This window comes from Bombus huntii, chromosome 6, assembly GCF_024542735.1.
Source record: "Bombus huntii isolate Logan2020A chromosome 6, iyBomHunt1.1, whole genome shotgun sequence".
Lineage (NCBI taxonomy): Eukaryota > Metazoa > Arthropoda > Insecta > Hymenoptera > Apidae > Bombus > Bombus huntii.
The window spans coordinates 5,494,029-5,506,925 of NC_066243.1; the positions used below are offsets into that span (position 1 = coordinate 5,494,029).

At 31.2% G+C, this 12,897-nt stretch overlaps 1 protein-coding gene across 4 annotated transcripts in view; it reads right to left on the reverse strand.

Annotated features, from left to right (window-relative positions):
* Positions 1-435: 435 nt before the first annotated feature.
* The window catches only part of LOC126866937 (zinc finger protein 260-like), a 34,624-nt gene continuing 22,162 nt past the window's right edge, over positions 436-12,897 (reverse strand). For 2 of the 4 annotated variants that reach the window (XM_050620965.1, XM_050620962.1), the window contains exon 8: positions 436-1,395. In XM_050620965.1, coding sequence (XP_050476922.1) covers positions 1,165-1,395 — 231 coding nt within the window. In that variant the 3' untranslated portion in view covers positions 436-1,164. The remainder of the gene's footprint in view (positions 1,396-12,897) is intronic. The other 2 variants (XR_007690095.1, XR_007690096.1) reach the window with 2 other exon arrangements.

Below are 12,897 nucleotides of genomic sequence, written 5' to 3' on the forward strand. Positions count from 1 at the left end.
GGGTCTGACCCTATCACTTCTCCCCAGATCCGGCCCGGGATTCCGTCCGGGCCCGGAAGTGTACAAAAGCTACTCAATGCCTTTGTCGAAAATTGTAAATTTTATCCACTGTCCGATTTTATAATCGCACTATTAATATGTATCATGTATTAGACACTAATTTTGATTTCTCGAAGAAAAATTAATGAAACATAGCATATTAATCATATAGAAAATTATATACTGTTACAACTTTTCGATCATACACGATCATATATGCCTAACAACTTCATTTATATAAAATAACAAAGACGAAAATAACAAAGACAATAATTTTTATTATAATACCGAAAATAAAAATTCCAATTTATTCACATTTTGTACAATTGTTTAAACTTTATAGATGTAAATTTTAAGGAAAATGGACCAACATTTTACAACAAAAATGAACAAAACTATGCTAACTTTTACTATATTTTTTATAAAAATAAATATATTTCCAATCTACAAGTTGGAAAGCTGTTTTCACCTGTCCAACATGAACGTCAATATGTAGAAGAAAACATATCAAATAGTTTTTCGAGAACTACATCATACATAACCATTATTAAAATTGGCGATTCACACTTAGCATGTTCCTTTGTAAGTGATATGGAATTGTAAGACGAAAAAATTCAGGTAGAAAAAAATCCAGATTCAGAGATGTGTCGTAATGACATTTACAATAATGCATAAAATGAACCTTCTCGCTAAAATTCAAACCTGATGAACTGATTTCTCGTATGCCGAAATTAAAGTTTGTTTGTGCTGTTTATAAATCATATACATTTGCATAATACATATAAAGAAAAGGATAAGCAATTCAAATCAGACTTATTATTATTTCATTCGCAGTATTAAAGGCGTTATAAGTAGTTAATTTCTCTCGCCAGTATGTACTTTGCCACACACTAACAATATGAATAAATTCTGAATTCAAAATCTGTTCTTTGTGATTGTATTAACCATATCAATAAAAATACAATTTTTACAGAAATGATCTTTTAATACTACTTACAATGAATAAATATTTTACATAATTTAAACACCAGAAAAGAACCTCTTTTACTTATTGTTTAAACAAACTTGTATACGTATATATATGTTTAAACTAATTTGAGTATATAATTTTTATATTATATTAAATCATTCTTTATATGTAATATTAGAAATATTATAAAAGTTATATGATAAATTAGGCGGTAAAAAGTTTTGCAGGGTTGCTGGTACTGCATTAAAGTATGTCCCACTCCTTTCTCGAAAAACTGTCTCTTGTACGGTGCTGGATACATCAGATTGAAAATTTTGGACAGTGCTAGATGGAACAGTTTGTACAACTATTGGTTGAGTTGCTGTATGTGAAACAGTTTGTATTACCTAAAGATGTTAAAAATAAATAAATACTCTGTGATTTTTACATGATTACTTTTTTAAGGAATAACTAAATTATAATTTAATTTAAGTATAAAATAACAATTATGTATGCTTAACCTTAATCAATGCAGTTAAATAATACTATACTATTCCAGTACTATTTATGATATTAAATAATATTATTTTCGTCAGAAATTCTTCTTTTAATTATGGTTTATATATAAGACATAATTTTATTTGTAGCATTTTTAATTAAGTGATTCCTCTAATTTTTTAAAACTCTACAATGGAATTTTATATATATGTACATGGAATTAATGAGATATAATATGTATTGTTAGTAAAATAACATTTATATATCAGTTTGATATTTTAATATCATTTGTGACTGATATTTTCATTCGAAACAATTTCTTGAACAAAGACATCTTTCTGATATGTTACCATTAGAAGTATTTAACTGCATTGAAGAGAATCACGTAGTGTAACATATGTGTACATATTTCAAAGCTACAATCAATATTTAAAGATAAATTCATAATTTCGATTTTGTCTTCTTTCAGTTTCAGTAAATATGTTTCAATATATTTCAATATATTTTAATATTTCTTCTAAAAATTTTAATTTTATTTAATTTTATAAGTAATATCTGTTACAGTAATATCGTAACTGACATTTGTTGAGAATTCTCAATATCTTCCAATATTATTCTTAAACGTTTTGTAGGTCAAACACGATAAAAGCATAGCACATTAACTCTACTACATTACATCTATTATTACAAAATTAACTAATATTCAAACATGCACACATACATATGTAGGGTAACATTTGAAGTTTCACACGCAATTAGCTGCTAAACTATTCCTTACTCAAAAAAGTTTACCAAGCGGAATTTACTTTGTTTCGACGAAGATTTTTGTAATGGTTACAAAACTCGTCTACGTGAACGTTGCTCTTACATTTCAAGATGATCCTTGTCTTTAGAAACGAAACCATATATTTTTACTTAGGTAGACGTATAGCCCTTTTCAAGTTGAATTTATCATCCTATAATATGAAAGCCTTTCAAAGTCATTCAAGATCATTTATTGCCGTTCAAAATTTACCTTTGTTGAATATGGCCAACATTTTCTTTGCTGAAATATATCGCCGATTCGACCCTAAACATAAATCACAATCGCACTAATAATGTAGTTTGTTGCTCTCAATGCCCTCAAAATAAAGTAAGTTCTGGTAGAAGCTTTTTTTTCAATAATTCGACAGATAATTGCATATAAATCTTCAAATGCAACACCCTATATATATGTGGGAAGCATCTGAATGTCCGACATTGCCAAAAAGCAGAAGGTTTTAAGTCATAGTCTCAATAAACCAGGAAATACAAGATGGAATGTATTGTTTAATTATCTAAAACACATATGAAAAACAAAAGCCAAAATGATGTTAAAATGATGTCTTTCATTAATTCTATATATAATATATAAAATTAATTATTTTTACAATATATCTCACAGTCACATAGAGTTTACATAACGATCTATAGATGAAGCAGATGGGAATTATCTTTTAGCGCGTAAAATATATCGATAATCGACCAGAAATAATAAAAGACCGCTGCATTCTGTGGAAATATCAGATCGCAGAGATTTCTAACGATTCGATAAATTCAATCAATCATTTCAGTTCGGATGAACGGATCCGTTAAATAATAAAAATATCATGTTGAACATGCTTTCTATCACTTAAAAAAACGATGCGTAATATTTAGGAAAACTTGGCCGAAATATAGAGATGTGAGTTCGGAGTTGCTTAAACAAGAATGTTGGCGTAGCCCTATAAAAACTGACGCGTAGCCATAGCTATATCGGAGGTATCTACGTGCTACAATTATAAATAAGATGAGTTCAAGAATTAATAGAAATTAGTTATTAATAGAAAGCAGTTAAATTACGACACTTTGGGAATCCTTTGGGATTTTTTACCTCTATGATGAGTAGAATATGATTCAATGAAAAAAAATTTGGCCTTGAAATTCAAGGTATCAATTCAATTTTGTGGCTATTCTTTACATATTTCCACCTATCCAGAAGTGTAAAATGGTACTGTCATGGTCAGGATAAATAATTTATTTATGCCGTGTACATTGACCACGGTATTCTTTAGAAAATATTTCTCTCGTACTTGTTAGCGGTATCATCTGACGAATGTATACAAAAATTATAAGCAGATCTGAAGAGGCATAAATTGACACATATTGATTGAGATATGACACTTCGTAGAAAGATGACCTACATATATAGTAGAAGAATCTTGATACAAATATTCCGAAGAAATCAACGATTCCTCTTCTCGGGATTACTCTAGCAGAACAATCGAATCGAACGACAGAAGAAGATTAATCTAATTATAACGTGTGAGAGGAGAGTATTAATGAAATTGTGTTCTAAGTTGTATCGAGTTTTTCTATTACGCTTCTTGCACTATAATTCGTAACAATACTTGCATTATATTATGAAAATATACAATGTTTTGAAACGATTATTACAAAGTAGTTTAGTATATTTATGCATATATTAAATTAATACGATTTCGCTTATTGAATCTCTGGTTTATAGATTCTTTTTAAAGATGGGAGTGATCAAGGTAATCTTCCAAACTAAAGCGGAAATCCCTGTAATCAAGGAGAAGTATAGAATGATTCGCAATGCTTGTGCGAATATGAAATTGCATGATATAAGAAAAATCGATTTCATCAATGCTTGGGCCCCTAGATGTTTGTAAACTATTGATTTTATTGAAATTGGGTATATTGATCGAAGGTAAAATCTGGAAAGACTACAGAGTGAGAGCTATAGACAGAACCAAAGAAAGATGCAAATAGATTCGTGGCCGATTCGACATCGGTTGAACCTACATTATCCATAGTAGTTTGAGAAACTTCAGTTGATTATTTATAACACTACAGAAAAATGAATATTATTCTTATCCAGCATTAATTTTTTAGGACTGTTTACATACTGGCTGTAGCACCTCTTTGATAATATTCGCGTTTGGTGCGAAATTTAAAGAAAAGGAGGTATAATCCGAATACTGCCTGGTGCGTTCGTTTATAAGCGTAGTGCGCACTTTTCTTCCGGCAAATAAGATCAATAAGAGAAGATAAACACTTCTTGGAAAAAGTAGTACTAATTATGCAGTATTTCGGCATAAAGAGATGTATCCCATAATAAAGGTGATCATATAGTATACAAACTGCATTATCAGGATTAGTGTTTTCAAAATATCGTCCGGAGATCGTACATTTAAGTAATATTATTTACTGACGTTGCGTAAACTGAAAAATTTACGTGAAATAGCATGGTCAAGGCAGGATGTTATAAATCGCATTGGAGTAAGGAATCTTTTGATGAGGATATCACAATATTATTACTGTTAAAAAAAATCCAAGTCGTGGCAAGAACCAATAAAGTTATATATGTGGTTCATCTGAACTAAATCGCATAGACAGATTGTCAACCAAATATTCCCCACGGATAATGCTTCATATAATCAGTTGATATTCAATGTAATATATTACTTAAGAATAAACAAATAAAAATAAATAATTAATGGGTTACTGAATGTTATAACTTCCTTAATTTAGATATTTAAATGCGAAAATACGTTTTTATAGATAATATATATATGGATAATATATAATTATATGTATATATATAATTATATATATATTATTATATATGATAATATATAAATATAAAATTTATATGGATAATATATAAATAATAGGGCAAAATTTTACAATTACTTGTATAGTTTATAGATAAGAATCGGCATGTATTTCAATTTAATATTATTATCACTATTACAATATTTTAACTGTTTCAAAAGGTCCGATGTGCTAGGAAATTAGAAAAATTTGATTGATGGGTTTTGATATTTTCTTGAAGCACACGGACTACTATCTCAAGAATATGTCCTGAAAGATTCAAGATGACTCTGTGTAAATTAAACAAAAAGTTTTTAAAAAGTTGGAATTTGGAACTTACACATTTTTGTCAAAATACGCATTTCCAAAGTCGGTACCCACGACTAATCGAAAACTAATCCGTTCCGAAACTTAAAGGCTTACGTTAGGTATAAAAATTTAATCTTTAGTCGATGAATTTCATTCTTAAATATTTAGTTTTTATTTTATGATCGAAAAATGAATATTTTTTAAAATGAAAATCAGTCATTTGACTTTCAACATCCGTCACTTTGTCCCAAATAAACTTCATGTAAAATGTTTCAATTAAAGATTAAATAAACTAATATATCAGCTATATCTTTCCGAAATTTTAATATCAGATGATTCAGTTTCCAGCAAGAGTGTTCACCGCAAACTACCTTTTTAAAAAGGCCTTCCAGGACATAATTCTTAAATAAACAAATACTTTTACATGCGAATTTAACAAGATTTCTTTAAATGTATCTTTATTAACCAAACCCTTCATGGAAATAAATATATACGCGTTTTCTTGAAAAATACTCCAAAAATCACTTTTTCTTCTCACAACCGCAGAAGGGCCCTTAAATATCAGATAAATATAAACGTTTCAGTAAAATATTAGACGAGTATTAAAAGTACTAGAAGATATGAAACATATACATGTGTGTGTGTATGTGCGCGCGCCCATGTGTATGTATGCAGATGACAGTACACATTTTCATGGTAGCCAGAGGAGGCAATTGCTCACCATCAAAATCATTTTTTCTTAGTGTTAAGCCCACCTCTAGAGTTGGGAACCCAAATATTGAGAAAACTGAAACACATCTATGCATCAAACTAATTGTACACCAGCAAACAACAGAATTAAAAGGCGAGTATCTAGGCGTCATTCTTGACACTAAAGATAATTGGAAATCAGCCATACACGACCGCATAAAAAACTATTTGTAACAATTAGAACTCTTCCTAATAGATAGAGAGAGTCCATTGTCAATCAAACACAAAATACTCCTATACAAAATCCTGACATATGGAACACAGGTCTGGTGTCCAGCGGCTAAAATACATACGCAAAATGATCAACAAACCCGAAACACAAAATACTCCTATACAAAATACGTACAAGATCCGTCGTGGCATACGAAACATAGGTCTGTAGTTCAGTAAAAAATCCAGGATAGATTCCTAAGGATAATCCTGAACAAACCAAGAGACTATAGCTCACGCAAACTACATGAAAAATCTGTCGTACCCAATCTCACTATGCACATCAAAGATCTTACACAAAGGACACTAAACTGACCACATGAAAACTCACTAATAAACTGAATTACCAATATACACGAAATCCCCATCAAATAGAAGAGCAACATCTCATGGTTTCCAAAAACCCTAATCCAGTCTACGTAACTCATGCAAACAGGTTTTTGAGATCTTCTCCTGCGTGACAATAACTGTTACGACCGTTCGCGGAGAGACGCGGTCGCGAGGAAAACGCGTCAGCGAGAGGCGTAAATTCTCGCTACGATTCGGTGAATCGACGCCGCGAAGTAGTCGTTCCCCTGTTTCGGTTAAGATAACAGAGGTGGTTAAATGAATATGACACAGTAGAGTAAGTTATATTTCACCGTTTATTCCAACAACTTATAACGAAGGCAGTTACGCTGGTGCGTATGTACGAGATGAATGAGTGGCTGATCTACGGGTGTGTATACCCGGTCAAGAGATGTTGACTGTTCGAAGGATGTAAAATTAGTACTGTCTTGGGAGACGATGCTGTGTCGGAAGAAAGCTAAGGATGGGTGTGTCTAGCGCACGGGACCATCGGATTTGTTGGTGACGATTTTAGTTAAGAGAGTGAGGGAAATAGGCTTCGTTGTTAATTGGTTAAACGAAGGGTCTTAACCGCCCTCAAGAGAAAGTGGTTAGTGGGAGGAAAGTTGCATCATACGTGAGAAAAACTAACTTTCCCTTGTCAAGCCGTGGTAGACAATAGTCTTTAGAAATTCTTCGGAAACAGACGTTTGTTTGGTTTGAAGGACCTTTACTAGGAAATTCCTGAGATTTATGGAAGATACTTGAGACTATTGAGGGTACGCAGTGAGTATCCGAAGACATCTGGTTGCCATCTTGCCCGCGGTGTGTGGCCTGGGCTAGGTAGAGTGTTACGCGACGTAACAATAACCAAAACGAACCAATAATGTTAGTTCTACTTACACAGGCATTAGGGATTCTAAATTGCCTCAGGCATCGCATTAAACGGACTTAACGGAAGAACCTCGGGAAAGAAACTAAAAACGGTAGTTTTTCTTTTCGTGTGCCTATGGGGTCGTGAATAGCACCTATGACATAAATTCTTAAAATTATGTTTAAAAGACTGTAACGTAATACTATAAATTTTCAATAAACTTTAGTCCATCTTGACCTATCTGAAGTGATTGCACGGCACGTGCAAGACTTGCCCGTTCATATTCATATGCATTGATATGATAATATTATGTGATAATACGTACCAAGTATATAAGCACTTATACATATCATTTCTAAATTACATCTCGAAAATATCAAATGCATAACACGTCTTTGATTAGTAGGCGTGAAAGAAATTGAAGATTCTATAAAGTACTAGTGATTATTGTTAATATTGTTCTTTTATGAACCTTCGAATAAAAAAACAACCACTTTTTATAATCAAGAAAAGGGATGAAGGAGATTGTCAGTTTATTTTGATGTCTAAGGACCCCATATCTTTTTAGCCGCTAAACTACATTCGACGTGACCCTCATCATCATCATTCATTTATTCTTTATACATATAATAATAATGGTATTGTAACAAGGACCCTCCGATATAACGATACGGAATTAAATCCGTTTAGTCTTTCACCTTAGCTACAAAACAAATACTACATATTTATAATAGTAATGATAATAGTATATATGTAATAATAGTATTTGTAACAGAAAAAAAACATTTGTTACTAATAGACACACTGTTTAGATATCAGAATATTCGCATAACAGAACGTTCAAATGTTAGGATATTCAAAGTTTCACTGTACGTGACATTTACACAAGACATTTTGTTGAAACATTAAGAGAACTTTCTTTTAAATATCCATTAAGTGATGTAATGTCAGTATGACAGTTTTCCAACATATTTCTGGCAGACAGGACAGGATTTCTGAAGGAAAAATTTCTAAACCGTTATATTAAGTACAATAAACCGAAATAGCAATTAGCTCATTGGTTCAATTTTGCTCGATTACTTCCTTTTTGTTATCAATAATTGATTTCTTTGCATTGCTACAAAAACTCACAATCTTGAAGATGTAACCGAATCTAAATTCATGAATCCAAGGTGTATCATTTCACAAGATCGTAACATATATGGTTCAACTCATCTTGACATCAGCTATAACACTGCGATAAAAATTATATGTAATTTAAAAGAAACATGCATTAAAAAAGTTTATTTATACCACCCTATTTACCAGCGTGAACAGTTCAACTTTTGTTTTGGACATTTCTTTTTACCTTTAATCCCAATAGAGATATTTACTATTTAATCGAACAGAAATAAAGTCTGTGGAAGCAGTTATAATAAAAAAGTAGGAAAGAGAGATTAGTAAAGTATCTTTAACTGTTGATCGGTCAATTGTAATATGAGATTCCTATGATCACAGATAATAGAGAATTTTGAAACCAATAGATTAGAGGTGTTCGAGAATTAGAAAATGACGAATTAGGTCGGATCGAAAAATTTTTAGGGATCGAGAGTCTGGTTCCTGAAAGTATCTCGAAAGTCGAGAAATTTCCAAGAATTTCAAAAACCTGAGTCACTTTTCGAGACTAATTTAGGATACGTATTCATCCTTGTTGTATTAGTACACTATTTTACTACAATATTACTACAATAGTCGAAACTCCTTTGGTAAAATAACTTTTTTTTTACGTTGATATTAAAATAACATGAAAAGATTACTTTTAATTTATCACACAAGTGTTTATAATAGTTTTAGGCAGTATGGGATTTGCGTAAACGAATCAAATTAAACATACAATGTCGCATGTGAAAGTCTTTTGTCATCTAGTAAATTGTAAGTGATAAATGACTGCTCATGAGAAGTGAAATCATTGATTACAAATGTCAATATAGTATTTGTCCATTCCATAACATGGACATATTCAACAAAACTAATTTCGAAACGTTGTTTGCATTCTTGAAATTTTTGGGAATCCCGATAGTAGGAGTCATGAGATAAAGAGGAGTGATAAACAATGCATACTCGCCTGTATCTCAAGAACGAAAACAGCTATAACGGTACGGGTGCACCTAGCTCGTAGCTACATCGCTCCATTATAATAATCCCAATTGACACAATGGCAAGGAGTATAAAACGAAGTTGAATATGAATGTAATATCAACGACATTCAAGCGATGTGCAACAATCGAATTTTTAACAGCGTAAAACACTGCGCTACCGAAAATTCATCGAATTTCCAACTTTTCCCTAAATTAAAGAAGGCCTTGAAAGGTATTTATTTTAATATGGAGGATGAAGTCAAGATAGCTGCGAAGCATTTTATCAGTAGAGTTCTTCGCTGACGGAGTGAAAAAACTTGTCACACATTGACGAAATGTAGTGGTTTATTGCCAATACATTATCGTTAACCCGACTTGATCTAATTCGTTCCAAGCAATGGGTTCCTGATATTTTCCTTTACAAAAAAACAATTCCTTCTAGATATACTGCTATACTGCAATAAACTGGTTCTGAACTAACATCAAATTATTGCTATCATCGAAAGTTGTAAATTTAATACCAATTCTATGATCTTCCATTCCCATTTCCAGTATATATTTCATTGCCGAATTTCTATCTCCTGGGAATCAATGGCTGAGCACTATCTAACGACCGTAACTAAATCTCGTCGATGTTGAAATAATAAAACCGCAAAATGAACAATCTAACCAAATTAATGTTAACATTGAACAAATTCTACGAACTTTTTACCTTCTACGCTGCACTAAAATAAGGATCGAAAATTGTTACGTGCAAAGAAACAAAATGGGACAAGGAAAAGACGTAACGGTGAAATGGCTGGAAGAAAATGTAACTAAACAGGAAATTCAATAAATTGCATAAAGAAAAGCGAAACGGAATGAAATGCAAAATACATGAGCCTTTTTACCCTATTCAAAGTTCTAACAAATGTCTATAAAATTATAGGAAAAGATGATAAATTACAAACGGTCTGGAGACTTTATTGTTAGTTACAGAGCAATAAATAATTGGATTATAAATAACTTGTAATTTTTTTACTTCGTTAGTTTATAATTTTTGTCACTTCCCATTATTTTGTTCGGTTCAGACTCATCTTTTTCCTTTTAATAATTGTCATATGAAATATGCCAAATAATAGTCAAAACAATAGTCAAAGAAGGATATGTACATATATCACATAAGTCTGATGTATGAACATGTCCTCATAATTGTGTCTTAATCTTTTCTTCTTTCCTTTGTATTAAACTTCTTTGAATGTAAATTTGAAAACTTATGTTTAGTTTTTACAGTGAAGTTACTAGATTTACGTTTACAGTATGGGCGCATGATATACTACTTTTGAGATGCTTTAGAAACTTTATGATTTAATCTGTTGCTCGTCGAAATCAGGAACAAGAAGCAAGAAATTATTTTATTGCTGCCGAATCCTATATCTACGGACCAGATGAATTGCTACATGCCCGTTTCTGAACATTGAATAGCAGTATCATAAACCCACAGCTCAGCACTTCGATGCATCGACAATCACGAAATTCCTCCTTGAGCCTGACCCGCATCCCCACCTTGTTAACTATTGCGACAACTTGGTGGATGAGTGCTTGTGGTCTAAGCGAACCATCCAAGGGACTAAAACCACAGTTGATTCGCCAATTGGGCCAACGTACACGTTTACCATATATTATCAAAATAAGAATACCTTAGAATATTCAAGTTTTTATACATATGACTCATGAAATTATTCCTACTAAAACTACTCCTAGAAACATTTTATGAACACTACCGTGCATGAATATTTAAACATTTCCAAATTATGTATTGCAAATATATAGGATATACTGTAAATAAAGACCTTTAATCTAATTTTTGCCTCTGATCTTATTGATAAAAACTATAGTTAATATTTATTAATGTAAATAAAATGAAACATTAACAATGGCTAGAGATTGAATTATGGCAAAATTAATTGAGATGTATTTCCAACCATATTCTAGAAGTTTATATAGATTTTCCGAGGTATTAGTTATTTGTTAGAAATAAATATGGATTTTCAATCAATTCAACAAAACTTCAATGTAACAAAACATTTGATCCGAGTTATGACAAGAAGTAAAAAATTAGCAAGTAGAGAAGCAATCTTCCATCATAATGTTGAAAATATAATAAAAATTTCAATGTTTTGGTTGAATTGCACCAAATATTCAAATATTTTTATATGGTAGCGTATAGAGGGTGCCCCAAGTTTCAATAATCAAATTTCCGCAGCGTTCTATGAGCAGAAATAAGAAAAAATGTTATATAGACAGATTCGCAAACACTTTATTATTACGTTTTATTACAGTGAAAAATTAATTTATGTTTTCATCTCAAAATGCCGTCTCCCGTTTCGAATACCAGTTTGATATCGTAGGGAAATTGAATTTTATTACTCTCCGATTTCATGTTTATCTTGCTTTAGTTCAGTAAATGCATCATTAATCCTTTCTACTTTTAATTCTTGTCTTTTCTTCTGCGATTTGACTTTTATACTATACACAATCACTTTCACTATTCCTCACTGATAAAAGTCTATTAATTTAAGATCTGGCGATCCCAACAACCTGGCGGTCCAAATGTGTCTTCCCCGACCAATCAATATTTTTGTTATAACTTTTTCCGAAAGCATTTGCCGTCCTATGTTTATATGACGTTTTTTCTTATTTACATTCACAGAACATACTGATCAAGTTCAATTGTTTAAATTTGGGACACCTTGTATGTTATACAAAGTATTTTAAAATTTTATTAACACTATAACGCAACGCGATTATGGTGATTACATTGGTATTTGAAACGAATCTGAAAATGTATATAGAAGTTACAAGATATTTATTAGGAGTAAATTATATATTTCGCAAAGATCACCAAAATATTTGAACAGTCAATTATTTGTTATATCAATAAGCCACATGTAATGAGACCATCTTTATCACTAATTTTATGTTTAAGACGACTACTCACACTATATACTAATTTTACATAAAATATATGTTCGCAATGAATGTCTAATAACTTCTATAAACTTTTTCGAACCAATTCCTCTTATTATTACAATCATGATGTGTGTTGTTGGTTCAAAAAATTTCGTATAATGCACATAATATATTCATTAAAAAATTCTATGGCGAGTATTCGAATACTTTCGGGAGTTACTGTAAATAAAATATCAAAAGGTTTTTTTTAAATATAA